Source organism: Ictidomys tridecemlineatus, chromosome 3 (genome assembly GCF_052094955.1).
Source record: "Ictidomys tridecemlineatus isolate mIctTri1 chromosome 3, mIctTri1.hap1, whole genome shotgun sequence".
Taxonomy (NCBI): Eukaryota; Metazoa; Chordata; class Mammalia; order Rodentia; family Sciuridae; genus Ictidomys; species Ictidomys tridecemlineatus.
In genome coordinates, this window is record NC_135479.1 from 22,653,860 (window position 1) to 22,675,268 (window position 21,409).

At 41.0% G+C, this 21,409-nt stretch overlaps 1 protein-coding gene and 1 long non-coding RNA gene across 9 annotated transcripts in view; one reads left to right on the forward strand and one right to left on the reverse strand.

The window, feature by feature from the left end:
• Fbxl20 (F-box and leucine rich repeat protein 20) overlaps window positions 1–14,576 on the forward strand; it is a 104,739-nt gene extending 90,163 nt beyond the window's left edge. For all 8 annotated transcript variants that reach the window (XM_040268829.2, XM_078042087.1, XM_040268831.2 and 5 more), the window contains 5 exons: window positions 1,272–1,332; window positions 2,216–2,260; window positions 4,517–4,573; window positions 5,608–5,820; window positions 7,261–14,576. In XM_040268829.2, coding sequence (XP_040124763.1) covers window positions 1,272–1,332; window positions 2,216–2,260; window positions 4,517–4,573; window positions 5,608–5,820; window positions 7,261–7,368 — 484 coding nt within the window. In that variant the 3' untranslated portion in view covers window positions 7,369–14,576. The remainder of the gene's footprint in view (window positions 1–1,271; window positions 1,333–2,215; window positions 2,261–4,516; window positions 4,574–5,607; window positions 5,821–7,260) is intronic.
• On the reverse strand, window positions 12,191–21,011 carry LOC120884099 (uncharacterized). Its single transcript, XR_013436045.1, has 4 exons — window positions 20,074–21,011; window positions 19,381–19,485; window positions 19,153–19,207; window positions 12,191–18,704 (listed from the first exon to the last, which is right to left on the reverse strand). It is a non-coding gene; the product is annotated as an uncharacterized LOC120884099 (long non-coding RNA).
• Between the last annotated feature and the right edge of the window lie 398 nt (window positions 21,012–21,409).

The window sequence follows — 21,409 nt, forward strand, 5'->3', positions numbered from 1 at the left end:
ATTTAATCTTTCTAACATCATATAACCAGTATTGTTATCATCAAATTGTAAATGAGTAAACCAAGCACCAAAAAGTTAAGTAAACTGCTCAGGGTGTCACAGCCAGTAAGTGCAGGAGCAAGGATTCAAAGCCAGGCAGTCTGGCTCCAGAGCCCATGAAACTACTTTTCACATAATAATCATTGTAAAGCAATAAAATTTATAAAAAAAACTTTTTTAACTGGTGAACATTTTGCCTTCAGTATCAAAATTCCTTCATAGATGATAGATTCGTTTTGGTCAAAATCAATAATATCAGAAGTCTAAAACAGAGTACTTCTTAGGAGATAGGGAAGTAACCAGACCTCTCTCTAAAATATTAAACACTATCCTTTCCTGTATTAAAGCAAGGGGTATTCAGCTCCATCCTCCCTCTAATGATATAACCTCATTATATCATTAGCCTGGAAAGGCTGTCAAATGTGACCATCACAAAATGTGTTTCAGTTAGTTGCTCTCTCATTGGATACAGCATTCATTTCTAATTGCTTTTCAGTTGATGATTTCTTATACTAACTATGATAGTAAATAGGTGTTACTAGGTACCATTGTACAGTACAAATGTCACCAAACTTTTCACAGAAAAGAGCTACTTTTGATTCCCAAGCCTTTAGTTGGTGTTTAGGTTGGTGTGTAACAGTTGCTAAATAGGAGAGTAGCTGCTAGCCCAGCTTCCCTTTTCACTGGGTTCCCCTGGGAGCCTATGGGAGGAAGCAGAAAGCTTTCTAAGTATGGATTTTCATATTTGGGACAGAACTGTAATTAAACAGTCCCTTCATTACATTTTTTAAAAGGTATTGAAATCTGAGTGAACCCACATGTAAAACGGAAAGAAAATCTTACTTCAGTAACAGATTAAATAATATAGAATATTTATCGCCATTTCCTTTGTTTTCTAGGAGCAGGCTGCCCTCTGGGGGTAAGCAGTATGCCATCAAGAAAAGGCTTTTAATGCATTGTGGCATAACTACAAGCTTCAATTTTATTCCTCTGTGTTCTTTGATTGCATCACCCTGAAATGTGGTATTTATAGGACCACTTTATGATGACTCCACAACAATAAATAGCAAGATCTATATATAGACTTGCTTAGCTATTAATGTCTCTCTATATTATGAAATCCTTAGAGAATAGTAAATTATTTTCTTAAATTTTGTTTTAATAAAACCAATTTTTAGGGACCCATAGCTTGACTTCCACTTTTTTGGTGTTGTTTTTTTTTTTTTTAACAGAATATTAGAAGTGGCAAGATGTTCTCAATTAACAGATGTGGGCTTTACCACTCTAGCCAGAGTAAGTGTTTTCTCCAGGTTTCATAGGTTTATTTTCTTATGTTTTGTTGGGTATTTTTATTTCAGAAGAACAAGTAGCAAGGGAAGTGTAGCATAGCAGAATTAGGTGTGTGAGAAGGGGGCCTTCTTCTGTAGCTAGTCTTCCTGAGCACTCTCATGCTACAGCTACAGACCTGTTGATACCAGTAAGAAAACAAACTGTTCTGGAAATTCAGACATGCATTGGGGAGCATGACACTCCTCCATGAAACTAAAGTTCTCCACAGTTTCATAAGATGATAAATTAAACAGCTGAAAGAAACTTGTTATTTGATATGTGACTAGTAGGTGACAGCAGTGTTGAAAGCCTGGTTTTTAAATGGAGAGGCTTTAATTATTTTCTGTATTCTGAATATTAGACTTGGAATGGTTTATAAATCAGTATATAATAATGTCATTTAAAATTATACTGACTTTGACCAATGTTATAGAACAAGGGGGAGGTAATTTGCTTTCAGGTAGATCAATGGAGTTGGGTAAAAAGCCAAGACACTTAACTAAAGTTAAGCTTGCTTCCTGAACTCTTCCCAAGAAACAGTTTTTATTGAATTATTTATGATTGAAAATATCTCTATATTGGCCCAGTGTTACTGTTCGGCAAATTTATTCCCTTGAACATTTAAGATAATAAATATTTAAATGTGGGATAATTGAGATATTTCACTATGATCAAAGCATAAAATGTGTAATTAATGGAATAAAATAGAAAGTGACACTAGGATGATACCAAATCTGAAAAACTAAGATTTCATCAGTATATTTAATATAAACTTTCAGTTTTCTGGCCTTAAAGTTTTCCCTTGTTTAAATGGTTGTATTGTATTGTTTGGTTTTATACTTTGTAGAATTGCCATGAGCTTGAAAAGATGGACCTGGAAGAATGTGTTCAGGTAAGATTGTGGATTTATATTCATAAATACAGTGTGATAGAAACTAATTACATAATACATGCATATCAGAATGTCCATTCCCTACCTTAGTGTAGGACGCTGAAATACCTGGCAACCCTGATTCTTCCTTTATTGATGTGTCTTCTAGGCACACTAGGCAGAAGTGCTTATGGCATAGGTGTTAAAGAACTATGAAAATACATTCCATCAATCATGTCACCATTAGAAAGGACACCTAAGTGATCAGGCCATAAAGCTGTTAAGGTATTTTCTTTTGCCAAGTGTGGTGGTGCACTATGGTAGTTCCAGCTACTCAAGGGGCAGGAGGATCTCTTGAGCCCAAGAGTTTATGTCAGCCTGGAAAGCATAGCCAAACCACATTTAAAAATAAATAAATAAAGCTGGATGCAGCAACGTATACCTGTAATCCCACTGATTCAGGAATATGAGGCATAACAATTCCAAGTTCAAGGGCAGCCAGCCTCAGCAACAAGACCCTGTCTCGATTAAAAAAAAAAAAAAAAGGATTAGAATGTAGTTCAATGGTAAAAGTGCCCCTGGGTTCAATCCCCAGTATCCCCAAACATAAAATAAAGAAAGAAAAATACTTTTTTAATTACAGAACAACATTCCCCAGCCCTTTGTTTATTTGTTTGTTTTGTTTTGTTTTGTTTTTGGAGAGTGGGTCTCACTAGATTGCTGAGACTGGCCTCAAATTGGTGATCCTTCTGCCTCAGCTTTCCAAATTGCTGAGATTACAGACATGCACCACAGCATCCAGCCTCTGTTTATCTCTTGTACACACCTGAGTGTCTTCTATGTCCTTTCCAGAGGTAGTCCTTCTGAATGGACCTGCTCCATCCACAATTTCTTAAAGAATTGAAGATGAATTTGAAAAGAAGCACTGATTTGCTTTCATTCCTGTGATAACTAAAAAAAGCCGTTTTTCCTCCCTGAATGTACATAGTTTACCCTGATCCTAGCAGTGCCTATCTGCCTCCCTTGGTAACATAACTAACATCCATGTTATCAGTTCTGAGTTGTAGTGTGCCTTATTAAAATGAGGCCAAATATCAAGCAGGTCAGGTAGTTCTCACTTGTGATCCCAGTGTCTTGGAAGACTGTGGCAGGAATCTACAAAGTTTAAGACCAGCCTCAGCAATTTAGCAAGATCCTGTCTCAAAATTAAAAATAAAAAACAGCCAGGGATAAAGCTCAGTGGTAGAACAACCCTGGGTTAATTCCCTGGTGCTACAAAAATAAATAAATTAATAATAAAAAATAGGTCACATATCCAAAAATTTGAGGATGCTTTGATTTTAATTTTTTTCTTTTTCATGGAGTACTTTATTATTTATTTGTTTGTTTGTTTGTTTTGTATTGAGGATAGAACCCAGAGGCACCTTACCACTGATCACATCCCCAGCCATTTTATTTTTTGAGACAAGGTCTCAGGCCTCACTAAGTTTCTGAGGCGGTCTTTGAACTTGGAATGGTCTTGCCTCAGCCTCCTCCTGAGTGCTGGGATTATAGGCTTGTGCCACTGCACCCAGTTCAGCACTTTCTTCTGATTATTTTCTTTGATGGTTCCAAGAAGTGGATAGAAGTAACAAGGGGACAATATTTCGATTTCATTTCAAAAACAAAACAATTTTCAGCGAAAATATTCAAAGATGAAGACTAGAGCCAGATGCAGTGGAACACCCCTATAATACAGGCTACTCAGGAAACACCCAGGATTGCAAATTCAAGGTCAGCCTGGACAACATAGCAAGATCCTTTCTCAAAATAAAATTTTCAAAAGACTAGAAATACAGTAAGAATGAAGTATAACCTGTAGTTTTATTTAGAATTATGCCTAAAATAAACATGTGTTTCTTTTAGATAATAGTAGCTCAATACTGGGGTGTTTGCTTAACATGCACAGGCCTTAGATTCAATCCCTAGTACCATCACCACCACTGCCACCAAAAAAAAAAAAAAAAAAAGATGAAGGCTTTTAGAGAAACCTAAATGTGTTCAAGTCTAGCCTAGGGAGTTCTTACAGAATACACTCAGATAGGGCTAGGGTTGGGGCTCAGCATTAGAACACTCACAAGTATTTTTTTAAAAAAAGAATAGACTCAGGTAGTCTATGAGACTTAAACCTAAAGATTCTGTTATTTGATGATGTCTAGATAGAAATACAGTAAGAATGAAGTATAATCTGTAGTTTTATTTAGAATTATGCCTAAAATAAACATGTGTTTCTTTCAGATAACAGATAGCACATTAATCCAACTTTCTATACACTGTCCTCGGCTTCAAGTATTGGTGAGTTTGACTTTCAAGGTTAAAGATGTTTGTTTGGCTTAATCAAAACAATACTGCCAGGCGTGGTGGCTCACGCCTGTAATCCCAGCAGCTTGGGAGACTGAGGCAGAGGATCTCGGTGTCAAATCCAGCCTCAGCAAAATCAAGGGAGTAAACAACTTAGTGAGACCCTGTCTCTGAATAAAATACAAAGAAGGGCTGGGGGTGTGTGGCTCAGTGGTTGAGTGCCCCTGAGTTCAATCCCTGGTACTCCCTACCCCAACAACAACAAACAAAATAAGATCTAGCTCTTGTTTTCCTCTTAACTGTCTGGCTACTAGTTTTTGGTAAGGGAGTATGCTTCTCAAAATTGCCAACTTCCAAAAGATCTAGGAAAGATCTAAAAAGTAAAATGGGGACCAATCAGGCTTTACAGGGGAAGTTCTCCTTGGTACTACTTTGAGGAAGGGATTTTGGTTGATCGTATCCAGGCTCATTGTGGTGTATTTGGTCAAAAGGTAATATCCAAAATTGGGCCAAGGATTCCAAGTGTCTCAGATTCAGAAACCTAAGGAAAATTGATGAAGAGTTACATGTGAGATGGTCATACCTAACAGCTGTAAAAATTGTCTTCAGCTAATTAATTGTTGGGTCGTACCCCTGCACTTGATATTCAATTTTTATTTCAGGAAATGAAAAGTTTGTACATGAAAAGTTTGATCTCTGCTTATCCCCTTGGAGAAGAAAAGTGTTGATTGGGTAGAGGGTAATTTTTAAAGTTATGTAACTTTGTTTATGAAGTAGTTCATGGTCATTATGTGAATTTACAAAATATGTTTAGAATCACACACAAAAATATCAGTCATTGGTTGCCAAAAGCAGAACCCATGCAACTCTATTTTACATTCTTTGTTTCATCACACATGGATCTAGTGATAGTTCCATAATCATCAAAATCAAACCAAAAAGGTCTTCTATCTGATTGTACACAAGTTTCTGGCTAACTGACTTCCGGAAAATATTTCAGCATCCTTCTTTGCTGTATTTGGCCACAGAGTCTATCTCACTGTGAACTGATCACAGACGATGGAATTCGTCACCTAGGAAATGGGGCCTGCGCCCATGACCAGCTGGAGGTGATTGAGCTGGACAACTGCCCACTAATCACAGATGCATCCTTGGAGCACTTGAAGAGCTGTCACAGCCTTGAGCGGATAGAACTATATGACTGCCAGCAAATCACACGGGCTGGAATCAAGAGACTCAGGGTAAAAATGGCTTCCTCACTCTCCAGCTCTGATGTTCTCACCACCCTTTCTTTTATTTTCCTTCATTTTCTTTTATTTTTATTTTTCCAAACTTAGATTCTCGTGATTTTTATATTTATTTGGACATTTAGTAAGGAGGGAAAAAAATGGAGAGAAAATGTAAGGGTAGATAATTTTTACCTGTGGCTCCAGATGGAAATTTAGTAGAACAATACCCACTGAAGAGATAAAGTAGGTCTTCTCCCAGCAGTTTGTCCAGTAATGTCCAGAGCTTAATCACATCCCCAGAGTCAAAAAAAGAAAAAAGAAAAAAAAAAAAAGAAGCACATACCAGATTTTGGTTCTAAAGGAAAGGAAAGAACTAATATAAAATGTTTGGTTAAATAATAGGATTTATAAATTCAGCCTTTTTTTCCTCTTTACATCAAACCCTTTTTCTGATTTTTGTTTTTTAATTTATTCAAGTACTGGGGATTGAACCCAGCAGCGTTTTGCCATTCAACTGTATCCTCAGTCTTTTTTTTTTTTTTTTTTTAAGTAGGTGTTGAACCCTGAGACAAGTCTCTGGAATTATAGGCATGATACATCACACCTATGTTCTCCAGTTTTGTTAAAAACAGTTATCAAACTCAGTAGAAAGGTGTCTGATTCTGTGAAGAGTGTGAACAATGGTATTCTTAGAGAGAGAGAGAGAATTTTTTTAATATTTATTTTTAGTTTTCAGTGGACACAACATCTTTATTTTATTTTTATGTGGTGCTGAGAATCGAACCTAGGTCGTGCCCGTGCTAGGGGAGCACTCTACCGCTGAGCCACAATCCCAGCCCGTGATCAGTGGTATTTTGAAACCTAAGTGAGCAGTTGCCACAATACCCTTGGCGTCAGAATTTGCCAGTTGAAAATAAATGTTACCTTAAACACCCAAGCTAGAAAGCAGGCAGGCATGGAAGTGAAGGCCTGAGGCACACAGCAGGCACTCTGCCTCCCCATGGCTGCTGACCAACCACAGAGCAAAAGCAGTTGGCCCCTATCTCCTGCTAATAAAATGGTGACAATTTAAAAAAAAAAAAAAAAAGTATCAAAGTTATGAGTTGAGCTGAGCATAGTGGTACACACCTGTAATCCCAGCAATTTGGGAGGCTGAGGCAGGAGGATTGCAAGTTAAAAGGCAGCCTTGGCAATTTAGTGAGGCCCTGAGCAACTTAGCAAGACTCTGTCTCAAAATTTATAATAAAATGGGCTGGGAATATGGCTCAGTGGTTAAGTACCCTTGGGTTCAATTCCTGGTACCAAAAAAAGAAGTTATGAGTTGACTTGATTATTTAGAACAGCATAGAAGGGAACAAATCTTCTGCCCTGCTTTCATGTCCATTCAGCCCCTCAGTGGTTTTTCTCGGAAGCAATGTTCTCTATCTTAGTAATGTTTCTGTCTTGTTTCAGACCCATTTACCCAATATTAAAGTCCATGCCTACTTCGCACCTGTCACTCCACCCCCATCAGTAGGGGGCAGCAGACAGCGCTTCTGCAGATGCTGCATCATCCTATGACAATGGAGGTGGTCAACTTTGGTGAACTGAATATTTAACTGACACTTCTAGAGTTACCGTGGAGTCTCTCCAGAGGAAGCAACCCGTGTTCTGGACAAGGATTACAAAGTGAGGGCAGTGTTCAGATCCCCAGAGCCACACATACATATGCATACACACCCTTACTCCCATCCACTCTAGCTCTGTGACCATGGGACTAAAATTTGTGCTGGCTTTAAGTGGATTGGTAAAACTTAACCATTTCCATTGGACATGCCCAGAAGAAAATCATAGGCCAAGGTAGAGGGAGGGGGCATTCCAGCAAACCCATTGTTACTGCTACTGTGGTTTCTTTATTTTGTTAAGGGGTTTCTTTGGGGATTTTGGAACAGTAACTACAGTCCTTCAGGGTCAAGGGAAGCATGGAAAAACAACAAATGATGTATCCAGGGACCAGAAAGAAAATTTATTTGCATCCTAGAAATGGTAGCCATCCATTGTAAGATGACTACAGAGCTTCTGTGCTTCCTGTTTCTATGCCAACATGCTGAGCATGCTCACAAAGAAGGCTTGTCCATTCCTGCCGTGTTTTAGTATTTGGCCCAGGGGTTTCCTAAATGGCTACATTGAAATCACTGTGGTCCAAACATGATTACTTATTCACTCAAATTGTCACTATCTGTATCACACTTATGCATCTGTCTTCCTTTCTCCCTTCCTCCTTTCTGTACTTTTGCTCAGTCTGTCATACCTGTTCATAGTCTGTCTACTCACACTCAACTGTTACTCTTTTGTGTTTACAGTTTGCATTTTGGATGATTAGTTTGGGTTATCAAACATTTTTGAAAAAAAAATCAATAAATATTTTTTTAATTCTAATTTTTACCATTAGGGGACCCTGCCTGAATCTTTGCCATTCTGAAGGGAAATCTTAACAAAAGTAAGAAAAGTTATGAGAAGCAATCAAGCTAAAACTATTTTGATGAAAACAGATTTTGCCTTTTTATTTCTGTTTTATCTTACGATACATGATAATTTGCATGATATCCCCAGTATTCCCCCTGCAAATTTTTCTGTCAAACTCCACTAACTTAATAAAGAAATGCAGTTAGTGAAGAGTATCAGGAATGCTGCTAGAGGATCTTTGCAGACTAGCCAGTCAGTTTCTTTTTTCCCCCATCACAGCTCATCAGGAATATAAGAATGGCCATATAACATCAGTGTTAACAGGGTAAGTAGCCAAGTGAAGGCATTGGAGCAGCTGAAAGAACACTCTGAGAGGAAGTAAGAGTTTACTGTCTGTCCAGGCACCTGGCTGAGGAAAGGAGTTCAGAACCCATGATTCAAAAAAAGTCAAAAAAAAAAAGTCTCCCCCCCCCCCAAAGAAAATCATAGAGGATGAGGGAAGATTTCAGAAGATTTCTGAACCCCAAGATTAGAAACCTTATATAATTTTTTTAATAGGGTGATTTGGGGTAAGGGATCTTTTAAGGCATTAATGTGCAATCCACTATGATATTAGATCATCTTTTGAATGATCCTTATTATTAAAAGTGTTTTTTTTTAAATGCCGAAGGTACTAGTTCTACCAGCATATATAAGAAAAAGTCTGATTTATTTATACCATTGATGTAGAAAATGATCAAATGAAAGGGTCCACATTAAATGTATTTTACCACATTAAATATAATTTAAATCCTATTTTATTATGCCCTTTTAAAAGTTCAGATTATTTTTTTCCATTCCTCCTTCTCCTTATCTTCTTTTCAAATTATAAGGAATATTTATTCTCTTTCTCTCTCTCCCTCTCCGCCTCTTTCTCTGTCTCCCCACCACTACCTTCCTTTCTCTCCCTCTTGTTTTTTTGAGATGGGGGTCTCCCTATGTTACCCAGTCTGATTGTGAACTCCTGGGTTTAAATGATCCTCCCAAGGAGCTGGGCCTATGGGCTCACACCACTGCATCCAACAGGAATATTTTTTAATTTATTTTTTTTATTATTTTTGTATGTGACTGGGGATTGAACCCAGGGGCGTTTTACCACTAAATATATCCTCAGCCTTTTTTTTTTTTTCTTTTTTTAAGACAGTCTCACTAAGTTGCCTAGGCTGGCCTTGAACTTGTGATCCTCCTGCCTTAGCCTATTGAGTTACTGAGATTAAAGGTGTGGACTTCTGTGCCTCACAGGAATATATTTTTTAGAAACCCACTCTCCTGGATGTATGCCACACATACAAATACATATATGCATACTTCCAGATGTGGTTAATAATATTCAGATCCTCAGGTAGCTGGTTCAGAGAGAAACCTTTACAGGCCATCTGCTCTAAAGTATGCCTATTTTTTTTAATGCCTAAGCGAACTGACAGTAAAACCTAGATCAGACAGTAAATATAGATTTTAATTGCCTGAGTTGAGACTATTAACTTCTTTACTTAAAAGTTTCAGCAACCCTATTATTCACTGGTATATCAAAAGTCTTGAAAATGCTGTTTCTCTCCGCAAAGGGTGTACCCATGTGCAGGTTCTAGGCTTGCATTGGTGTTACCTGCTATGAAGTCAAATTTCAGCCCATCTGAGCCAAAAACAAGTCAAGTGAAAGAGAACAAAAGTCCAAGGGTATGACTTATGGTCAGGCAAGAGCCTTGTTCTTTCTCAGGAAGCTTCAGGCCCATCAAGCTTGGAAGAAAATACACATTATTTATGCTAATTTACACCTACACCAGATGATGAATATGCTAGGATTACATGGTAAGTTTGGTCAGGTGGGAAGGATCCTGACATCAGAATGTTTCCTGTTTCAGCCTTTGAAATACTTTTTTTTTTTTTTCCTTGTGGTACTGGTATGGAGCTTGAATCCAGGGCTTTATGTATGCTAGTATGCTAGGCAAGCATTCTATCACTAAGCTAAACCCAGAGGCACTTAACCACTAAGCTACATCCTCCAGCCTTTTTTATTTTTTTGAGGTAGGATCTCATTAGGTTGCTTAGGGCCTCACTAAGTTACTGAGGCTGGCTTTGAACTTGTGACCCTCCTTCCTCGGCCTCCCAAGTTGCTGGGATTACAGGCATGCATAACCACACCCAGCTCTGAAATGATTTTGAGAATTCAGAAAAGCTTCACATGGGAAAAATTTTCCTTAGGAAAACCTTATTGGTCCATTTGTCTAATTTCATAGCCACTCTCAAATATGTCTTTTATAATGAAAAAATACAGAGTAAACAGAAGAGATTTAGAATAAGTAAAAAAGCTTCCCTTAAAGCTGTTGCTGTGAGGCTATGGGCGAGCAAGAAGAAATTATTGAAGTGTCTCTGGAGAAAGTTCTTGAATATACAGATCATTTACTTTTTACAGCCTTCTCATAGTTTTATCCATTTCATTTTCTAGCAGAGTTTGTTACATCAATATTTTTACATTGCGTTCATCAGCCCCACTGAGGTGATTTCAGGGTATTTGTTGTTTTGTTTTTGTTTTTTGTACTGATATCACCTTATCCTTCCCACACCTATCCTGACCCTCTATTTAAAGCCTCCATCTCACCCTCAATAATGCTGCTGATTTATTCTCAGATGTCTCCAGTGTAGCTGCTTCTTTGAGTTCTTGTCCTGATTCAGGTAAACCATTGTGGACAGCCTTGAATTTAGTAGCTGTCAGGTGGCTTGAACCATTTTTCATTGAATGTGCTTTGATGTTTGCTTACTGAATTTTAATTGAGTTTAAAATCAAACTGTTGTATATGAGAAATAAGGGGATCTGACTTGGTTTTTCCAATATTTGGAATGCAAAAGCACATTGTGCTTTGTGTTAAAAATGTTTTCTCCTTTTACTAGATGTAAAAGTATTCCATAAATTGTTTTTGTAAATTTCCAGTCTTATTTCCACATCCATTAAGTTGATTTAGCAGACATAAGTCAGAAATTTCATATATCCCTTGTATTAAATACTTTAGAGGGAAACTTGGTGAATAATTTTATGATGCTTTTTTTGTGTGTGGCTTTGTAGACTTATTTGAATTGTGCAATATAGCCATAATGCTACAGTGACCCATCTCTTATTACCTTGTAAAGTGTATTATTGGTCTGATAGCCTACTGGTGCCATTGGGGAGGGACTAAACAACATAAGCAGTGGAATCTGCCTTGGCTTGAAAGTTTTTAGGAAGTGTGAGAGTAGTAAAAGAAGATTGGTCCTTGGACATGATCGGTCCTCTGACATAGAGTGTTTATTGCACTTTAGTCCTCACAGGCTGCTCATACCAGTTGCCACAGTGAGAGAAAGGGTACAAAGGAAAGTGCCCTCCTTATGGTACCTCCTGGATGACAGATTCTTTGATTGGTATGCTCTGAGCTCTGGAGCATTTTACAGAAAGATTCATCCTCTTTCTGCCTGCCAGTTCCAGGATTTCAAACACCACAACCCCAAGCAATGTAAGTTAGCCAAGTCTCCTGTGAGAGGAAGTATAGAATGGTTGGTTGAAAGTCTTGAGGCAGAATTCCTAACCCTTTTAGATCTTGAACCAAAGAATTTTAAAACAGTATGAGGTTGAAGGGAAAACAGAGTCAGTCTCAGTTTCTCCTTACCTTTATTTCTATCATAAATTTTAATTGAAAGAGAAAGCTGATGAACTTGTCAATAGCATATAATTGACCCAAGTAATCTGAGAATAAAATGTGACTGTAATAGTTTTAAGCCAAATTTCCTAACTTAACATCTTTATTCTCCAAGCAAAGAGAATAGACCACTTAAGCACCAGTTGCTCTAACCTTGCCTTCTTTCTTGGGATAAATTTTTCCCTGCCAGAAACTACCATATGAGGCAGATGTTTTGTATGAAGGTATTCTGCAACTTGTCTTTTTTTTTTTTTTTTCCCTTTTAAGATAGGGTCCTGCTAAATTGACCAGACTCCCAAGATGCTTGGTTTACAGGCATGTGCCATCACACCTGGCTTCCACTTTTATTCCTAGGAATATTGATTCTGTGCCTCTGAAGCTTTTTGATTATTAGGAAAGTCAGTATGCAATCTCTCAGCTGCGTCTGAGGGAACCTTAGGAATCCCAAGAAAATTACAATTAATTTTCAGGAAAAAGTTTTTTGGACAAACTTACATGTGAAATGCTAGAAAATGTCCATCTCTGTTTCACATGCTATTTGCTTAAGCCATTATAGAGTTCAGTTGACAGATGTTGAGTCTCAGTGTTTGCTCAGCCAGAGTAGTTTATTGCCCTTTTAGGGAAAACCATGAGCAAGTAAACCTTTTTATTTTGTGTGTTTTCCAGTGTCTTATTTTGAAAAATTGGCATGAGGAAATGGTATGTGAGGCTCAAAAGAAAGGAACAAATCAGTTCTAGAACTGAGGTCCTTTGCCTCAAGGTCAACATCTGTCCTGAGCACATAGCCACAGCTGCCTCACACCTGAGGAGGTTTACTTTCCTCTTTTTTTTTTTTTAATATTTATTTATTTAGTTAGTTAGTGGCGGATACAACATCTTTGTTGGTATGTGGTGCTAAGGATCTAACCCAGGCCGCATGCATGCCAGGCAAGCGCGCTACTGCTTGAGCCACATCCCCAGCCCCTACTTTCCTCTTTGTATGATGAACTCTGTGTCCTTGACTGGCGATTCGGGCTTCTTTTCTACATCTCTAACCAGATCATCTAGATGGAGATTGGCACCCCTGGAAGAACCACCAGGGCTTCCCAGCTGCTTCTGGGCATGGCTTTAGTACCAGGACAAGAACATGTAGGCAGTAAACTAGAATTCTAACATGAAGAAGAGATGTCAGAAATGAGGTGTCCAGACATGTACTTCTTCTCTTCTGCCATGCCCTCCACCCCCTGCAAACAGGGAAATATTTGAAGTAATGTGTTTATTTTTTATTGTTGTTACTGTGGAAGAAGAAAACATTGCCCCACTTACTACTTACTCTTATTAATTCAGATCTATGCCACACTGCTGCTCACACATGTGTTTCTTAGCCTAACCCTTCTCAGCTCCTGAAGTTATTAATCTACTCTTTTTTTTTTTTTTTTTTTTTTTGGCACAAGAGAATGAGAGCCTAAAGACAGAAAATCCTAACTTGAAAAAAAAGTCTTTAACTGGTATGGTTTGGTTAATTACTTTATCTCTCTACCCAAGTCAAATGATTTTCTTTCTTAGTGCTACATAATCTTTAATAAGTGAAACCTTTGCTGCTACTTTCCTGGGTTTTCATCAAGTTCTTCCCTTCTCTTAAGAATAGTTTTTTATCTGTACTTCTCTGGTGACTGTTAATTTCTTAATGAGTACAAAAAGGGGTGAGCCTGTGAGTTCTTCTCCTACTCCTCTTCCCACCCCCACATCACACACTAATTCTTACTCTCAGAGCCTGTTGGCACATGTACAAGAACCATGAGGACCAGGCTCACCAGAATCTTTCCATGTTTTCCTCATCATGCTGCAGCCCAAGAGCTGACCCCCAAGGATCTGTGACTACCCACTGCAGAGGGTTACTGTATAGGGAGAGAGGCTTCTTAATTTTGCCTTTCTCCACTCTTGTTTTATCACTCAGCCTTCAGATGCGTCCCACTCTGGCCTCCTCCCTTTTCCTTCTAGGAATTGTTTCCAGTTAACCTGCTGCCTACATTTTCCAGCTGCTCTGCTCACCTTTGCCCACCTTCCAGTGACCCTGAGAGCACAGACCTGAGTGATGTGGCCTGTGCAGAGCTCAGAGAACTGTGAGGACTACCCATGCCTGTCAGACTCTGCTGTGAACAGAGATGGATGGGTAAATGGTGCTGTTGGAGAAATTCTTACTTTCAAACCAAGCTGTTTGATCCCTGCATCCCATCCAACTCCCCCTAAGAGGTGAAATGCAGAGTGGGTGGAGTACAGGGTCTGGTCCCTGCCCCCATAGCTACTCAGCCTGCTCAGGAGTGCTTCAGTGTGTGGGAATTGCTGCTTTTTCCCACTGGCCCCACAGTCCCTACATGGTGACTTAACACCAGGTTCCATTAGCTGTCCAAGTGAGTGATTTCCTTTCAATATTATTGGCACTTAAGGATGGCTGGAGGGGGAGTTATTTAAAATAAATAAAATCCAAGATGGCAGTAGAGGATTCCTTTTGCTTTAAAATCTTTGGACTAAAAAAAGAAATGTTTTTATATATAAATATATAAATTGTTATGTAACTATTATTGTTTCCTGTATGTTCTAATTTTGTTTATGATGTAATTAAAGGAAATAAGCTGTGAAGACTTTTCATTTTCCTATTGACTTGGAGCTGTGATTCCTAACTTCCTTGAACTATAGAACTACAAAGGCACCTAAGGCTGAAGGACTTCTCTTTGGCAGCCTACCTTTTTTTAATACCCTTTACTAGCCTTTCTTTCTTTTTTTTTAGACAGGGCCTATTAAGTTGCCCAGGCTGACCTCATACTCAGTCCTCCTGCCTCAACCTCCCCAGTAGATAAAATTATAGACACATGCCATCACGCCCAGCTACTATGACCTTTATTTAATATTTATTTATGCCTTTCATAACCTCTTTTTTTTTTTTAAAGAGAGAGTGAGAGAGGAGAGAGAGAGAGAGAGAGAATTTTTAATATTTATTTTTTAGTTTTTTAGTTCTCGGCGGACACAACATCTTTGTTGGTATGTGGTGCTGAGGATCGAACCCGGGCCGCACGCATGCCAGGCGAGCGCGCTACCGCTTGAGCCACATCCCCAGCCCTTTCATAACCTCTTAATACTCTTAATAGCCATTTATTTAATACCCCAAACAATTCTTGTCTTCAAAAGAAAGAACATGAAAGACATAAATTAGAGTTGCCTTAATTAATTTCATAGTTAAAATTCAGCCTGAGTCTTTAATCTCTATGCTGAGCATTCATGCCCTTACTTCGACTACAGAGGGGTAAAGATGGAGTACTACATTGATTAAACACAAGGTCAGAAGTCAGTCTGCCCAAATTCAAAGCTATACCACTTGCTGCCACTGTAAATTCAGTTAACCCCCCTGTCTCTGCTCAGCTCTTATTTGGTAAGATGGAGATAACAGTATCTACTGCATGGAGTTTAAAGTTATCGGCAGACACAACATCTTTTGTATAAAAGTTAGAGACCATCTGGGTTCAACATAGGCCCTTTGAGGAATGTAAGTAGAGGTCCATATTAACTGAGTCAGCCCTGATTTTTTTTTTTTTTTTTTTTTATACTGAGGATTGAACCCAGGGGTGCTCAACCACTGAGCCACATTCCCAGCCCTTTCTTATATTGTTTAGAGACAGGGTCTCACTGAGTTGCTAAGTGCCTCACTAAGTTGCCAAGACTGGCTTTGAACTTGCGGTCCTCCTGCCTCAGCCTCCAAGCTGCTGAGATTACAGGTGTGCGCCACCCGGCAGCCCTGAATTTTTCGAAGGAAGCACTTTCTAGGCCTTGAACAGGTTAAACAGACCTCCCTTTCCACTTCCTATCTTGTCCAGAGGCCACCTGGTTTAAGATTCACCAAAGATGATTGGTAAATCACAACTGAGGTAAATTATCAATGAGTAATTGTGCGAGTATGTTTAAAAGAACACCTTGTCTTCTTCTCAAAGTTCATATTAGGTTTTCACTGTTCTGTAGATTTGAAGATTTTCACTATAAAACTTGGAGTAGGATGGAAAAAAATATAATCCAATATCATTTATCTTTTGAGAATGCATTTATCTCTGGGCACAGTGGCATACATCTGTAATCCCAGCAATTTGGGAGGCTGAGACAGGACGATTGCAGGTTCAAAGCCAGTCTCGGCAATTTAGGAAGACCCTGTCAAAAAATAAAGAAAGCACTTATTTAAGGTAAGATTGGTTTTCTGTAATATAAAAGAATAGATCCCCACTTGACAGGATATCCCAAAATCAATTTCAGGTGAAGTATAGACATGAAAAGGCAAAACTAAAATTTAGCTGGTTGTGGTGGTGGTTCATTCCTATAATCCAGTGACTCAAGAGACTGAGACAGGCGGGTTGAAAGTTCCAGGCCAGTCTCAGCAATTTAGTGATATCCTGTCTCAAAATAAAAAGTGGGGGTGGGTGCTGGTGGGGAGGGATAAGGGGCTTGGGGTGCAGATAAATGGTAGAGTGCCCTCTGGGTTAATTCCTGAAGTTCTAATTTAAAAATATGCGTAGGAGGGCGGTAGCACGCTCGCCTGGCATGCGTGCGGCCTGGGTTTGATCCTCAGCACCACATACAAACAAAGATTTTGTGTCCGCCGAGAACTAAAATAAATAAATATTAAAATTCTCTTTCTCTCTCTCTCTCTTTAAAAAAAAAAAAAATATGCGTAGGAGGGACTAGGGGTATGAGCTTGGTGGTAGAACACTTACCTTGCATACACAAGGCCCTATGTTTGATCCCCAACATTCCAAATATAAACTATAAGAAATTGTATTTTATGACTTTAATATAGGAAAAGATTTTTTAATTGATTTTACTTCAAATTCACTTCTAGCCTCCCTTTTCTGCAGCACTGCGAAGCTAGGAAGCATGTAAGGCAGGCATTTGAATGACCAGACCACAAGCAGACTGGTCAGAGCTGTGATGCCAGGTTACCTCTAGCAAACACATTCCCATCTGCCTGGTATGATTGTTGGGGAGTGGGTGGGGAAGATGGGGGCCTTACCACTCCCTCTGATCTCACTTAAGAAAATATGTGCTTAACAGTCTTCTCACTTTAAGATACTCCTCTCCCTTTTGACCCCTACCTTTCTTCACTACAGGGACAAAAATATGACTCATCCTTAAGCTTCTGAACCACCTGTAAGGAAGACACTTCTATCTTTAGAACCAAACAGAATAAACCAGGGAAGAATTAAAGGAAGCTGGGCGTGAGGCAGAGGAGTGAACAATGGCCACATTGGGACTTGTGGCAGAGACCTACCTGCTCTTTTACCTGGTTGCTGAGGAGAACAAGAATGTCCCCAGGGCCCTGGTGGATCTGAAGGGCTGGGAGAGCCAAGAACTTAGCCAGCTTTCCCCATCAGCTCCACAGCACTGGATTCATCCTGAGAGATCTCTTGTTAAAAGCTTGGGGGGCATGCAGCACAGAAGTAGGATTGTTGGGGATGTGGGCACAGAGACCATCCTAGAGGGGACTGGGCTTGCCAGGAAGATGGCTACCCATGGAGGAAGGAAGAGCCAAGGAGACAGCTTTATGTAGTAAAGGAGTTCTCAGTTTAAAGAAACAGGAGTGACATGTGAGTGATAAACACCAGGTACCATAAGGTTATGATTTACTCCCACATACTAATAGTATGGTATAAATCAAATGGGGTAGGAGAAGAACATGGTAGAATAAACCCAGGGAGACATTCTGTGAGGAGAGAGAACTAATCTGGTCATGGGAGGCAGGGGAATGCCAAGGGATGTTGGGACAGACCAAAGATGTTTCATGCAGCCATAGCTGGAAAGACTAGAACCTCACCTACCTAGTCAGGGTTCTTAGGAACCTCATTCTCTTGCCTAGATGCTCTCGAGCCACAGATAAAGCTGTCTGGTGATGGATGGGCCTGGGCCAGGAAAACTCTATTAGCCCTTTGTCCTGAACTTAATTCCCACTTCTAGCCCTCAATTTGAGGAAGAACCCAGCCACCTCCCAGGTTCCTAGGGAAGGAAGTCACTAAGCAGTTCTTCAGCACATGAATGCTGACACTGGGGATAAGGAGAGAAAAATTTAGGAAAACACAACCCCAGCCCCCTTAAAACCTAACTTTTTGACCCTGCCTTCAAGTCTTACTCTATGACCTTGTACTGATCATTGTCCTTGGACCTGAAATTCTTACATAAAAAGAGAAAGCAAAAAAAGTGGTCTTTAACTTGCCTTCGGGTTCATTCTATGGAACATACCTGCTAACAGATGGTAAGGGTCACTACAGTGATTGTCATTATCCAGCACCAGAAGGCACAGAGATCTGGGTAAGGTCCTGGCAGATAAGCTTCAACAGATCAGTGCCTGCAGGGTCCAACAGGCCATATTGAAGAATGAGGCCTAGGATCAAGTGTGGGAAATGAGAGACACAGTCCATTAGTCTACAAAAAGCCCTAGTAGGCCCAGATAGGAATCAGACTTCAAATCCAAGTTCTGCCACTTGCTAGCTGTATATTCTTGGACAAGTAATTTAACCTCTCTAGGCTCTCTATTCAAGAGGTAGTTTATAAATTATTTGGGCTGTTATATGCAAAGGAAGCTTAGCACAGTGCCAGGAAACATTCTGTCTTCAATAAAGGTTAGTTGAGGGCTGGGCATGTGGCTCAAGCGGTAGCTCACTCTCCTGGCATGCGTGCGGCCCGGGTTCGATCCTCAGCACCACATACAAACGAAGATGTTGTGTCCGCCAAGAACTAAGAAAAAAATAAATAAATGTTAAAATTCTCTCTCTCTCTCTTTAAAAAAAAATCTCTCTCTCTAGAAAAAAAAATAAAGGTTAGTTGAAGGACACAGCAAGTCAAGACAAAGGCCTTCTGCCTCAGTGTCCCATACTCAGTCCCTTCCAGATGCAACCTCACCAGTGCCCATGCAACCAGCTGTGTGTCTGAAATGGAGGTGCCAGGGTTCAGGTCCTGAGACATAAACAGGGCTCCAGGTGATACCCAGAGACCTGGGGGCTGAAAACAAGGTGGAGAGGAATCAGTCCTTCCCCTGAGAGGCTCCTGCCAGGTCCTAGCTGGTCAATTATAATCTGTGGCCATACCAAGTGAGGCCCCCAGGGGGCAGAGTTACCCTGTTCTGGAGAGACAGGAGGCTTCAAGAGGGCTTTGGGACCATGGTTGAGTGATAGAAAGGACTCACCTCAACTGAGCTGAATCCCAAGGTGTCCCAGGTGAATGATGGTGAAAAACAGTACCTGTGAGGAGCAGAGATTCAGGGGTTGTGTGGAGTAGCATGGCCAAGTGTCCCATGAAGCCTGTTCTGGAAGGCAGAGCTTGCCAGTGCTGGCCCTCCTCATCAAGCATCAGTTGTACCCCAAGCCCTGCCCTTCCCTCATGCCTGAGCCAAGGGTGCTTTTTTAACTCTCACCTGAAGGGGCTGATACATGCACATCCTACAGGAGCTTGCAGGCCTTGGCAGAGGTCAGAGTGAGAGGACTGAGGTGGCTGCAGTAAATTCTGGCTGGGGCAAATACTGTAGGCACACAAACAACAAGGTCAGTCTGGAACTCCAAAGGCAGTAGCAGCCATTTTCTCACCTCCCTCCAGGTGTCTATTGAGAGCTGACAAGGTTGAGACAGGAGGATCACAAGTTTGAGGCCATCCTCATCAACTTAGCAAGACCCTGTTTCAAAATTTAAAAAGGGCGGGGGGGGGGGCACTGGGAGTGTAGCTCAGATGAAGAGCACTTGCCTAAGGGCCTATGTGAGGCCCTGGGTTCATACCCAGTATAAAAAAGGTGCTGGGGCGTGCCTAGGACCAGACTTGGCTCCTGCCCTGTAGGAAGGCCCCAGCAAGTTGACTGTGCTTCAGCACAAAGAAAAAAGTCAACCACAGCCTATCTTGGGAAAAGCTAGTCACAGGTAGCCATCCAGGTGCCCCCCGTGGGATTTGCCATGGATGGGGCTCTGGAGGCTTCAGCTCCTGGAAACCTTGAGCATCACCCAGGGCAGAGGCTGTCCCTTAGGAAACAAATCCCATGGCTGTGGAGTCCTGGAGCAGTTGCAGCCCTTGAGGCTTCAATAGCCCCACTGTATTCCCACTCTTGCCACCCAGCACACACCTCCAAGAAGACCATGTTCTTGAGGGCTCCGAGAGTTGTCTCTCAGGCAGGGGTTGTTTCACAATCTTCTCCTGGTCAGTTTTCAGTTTCTAGTCAGCTCCTTTGGGTTCCAGAAGGGTGATACAGAAGCTTTCCCTGCTCACCACAAACCCCATCCCTCTCTGTATAGAAAAGGAGGAGAGTCCCAAAACAGAGGCTTGGAAGGCTGAAAGTCCACAGCAAGGCAGAGCCAGGGGTGGAGGGGGCCCAGGGCTGCCCAAACCTTGAACACCTTGATGAGGCAGCCAGCCAAATGCAGGTGCTCTACAGATGCCTTGTCACTGGGCTTGAAGATATTGATCTGGAGGTAGAAAGGGACACCTTTCTCTCCACCTTTCTTCTGAGGTGTGAACTCAGTGCTGATGCAATGAACCTAGGGTAGGGAAGAAAGCATGGTAATTCCAGGGCTTCTACCCTAACCGTGAGGGTCCCCTGTCAATCACCCCAGCGACTTTCCATTCTCAACCAGTGGCTACTCCTTATTTCATTAGGTTCTTTCCCTTGTTTAAAATCCTCCGGTGATATCCATGATTATAGGAGGGGAAGCAAACTTCCTAGTCCTGGCATTCAAGTACCTTACAGAGTCCAGTCAGGGCTTGCAATGTGGTTGTTCTCCCCCACCCATTCATGAACTCGGCCCCCTTAGCCAGCCTACCCATGACCTCAACACACATTCTCTTCCAAGCACTTTATGGCAGTAATTAATTCTTATTGGGGCTGGGGATGTGGCTCAAGCGGTAGCGCGCTCGCCTGGCATGCGTGCGGCCCGGGTTCGATCCTCAGCACCACATACCAACAAAGATGTTGTGTCCGCCGAGAACTAAAAAAAAATGAATATTAAAAATTCTCTCTCTCTCCTCTCTCATTCTCTCTTTAAAAAAAAAAATTCTTATTGTCCTCTCACCTCCACCCAAGCTCACCTTCTTTTCCCACCTTTGCTGCCATTACTCCCATTTCACCTCCAGCCTCCTCCCAGCCCAGCTTCAGGATCACCTGCAGAAAGAGAGAAGCCCTCCTGGTTGGGTCCTAGTTGGGATGGCCACACTTGGTTCTATCACTCTCACAGAGAGTGGCACATCTGTGATGCACAGTGGTTGGCAGCAGGAGAGGCACAGGCCAAGCCAGTAAGCGGACTCATAGAGCCCCCGGCCCCTCCCTCCTCACCAGTGTCCAGGATGCGGTCCCCAGTGTGGCTCCACCGTCATTCACCCAGTTGTTGCTGCTGTGTGTACTGCAGGCACTCATCATGGAACACACGCACCATACTCTGTGGTCACGGGAGGGTGAGGTCCACGGG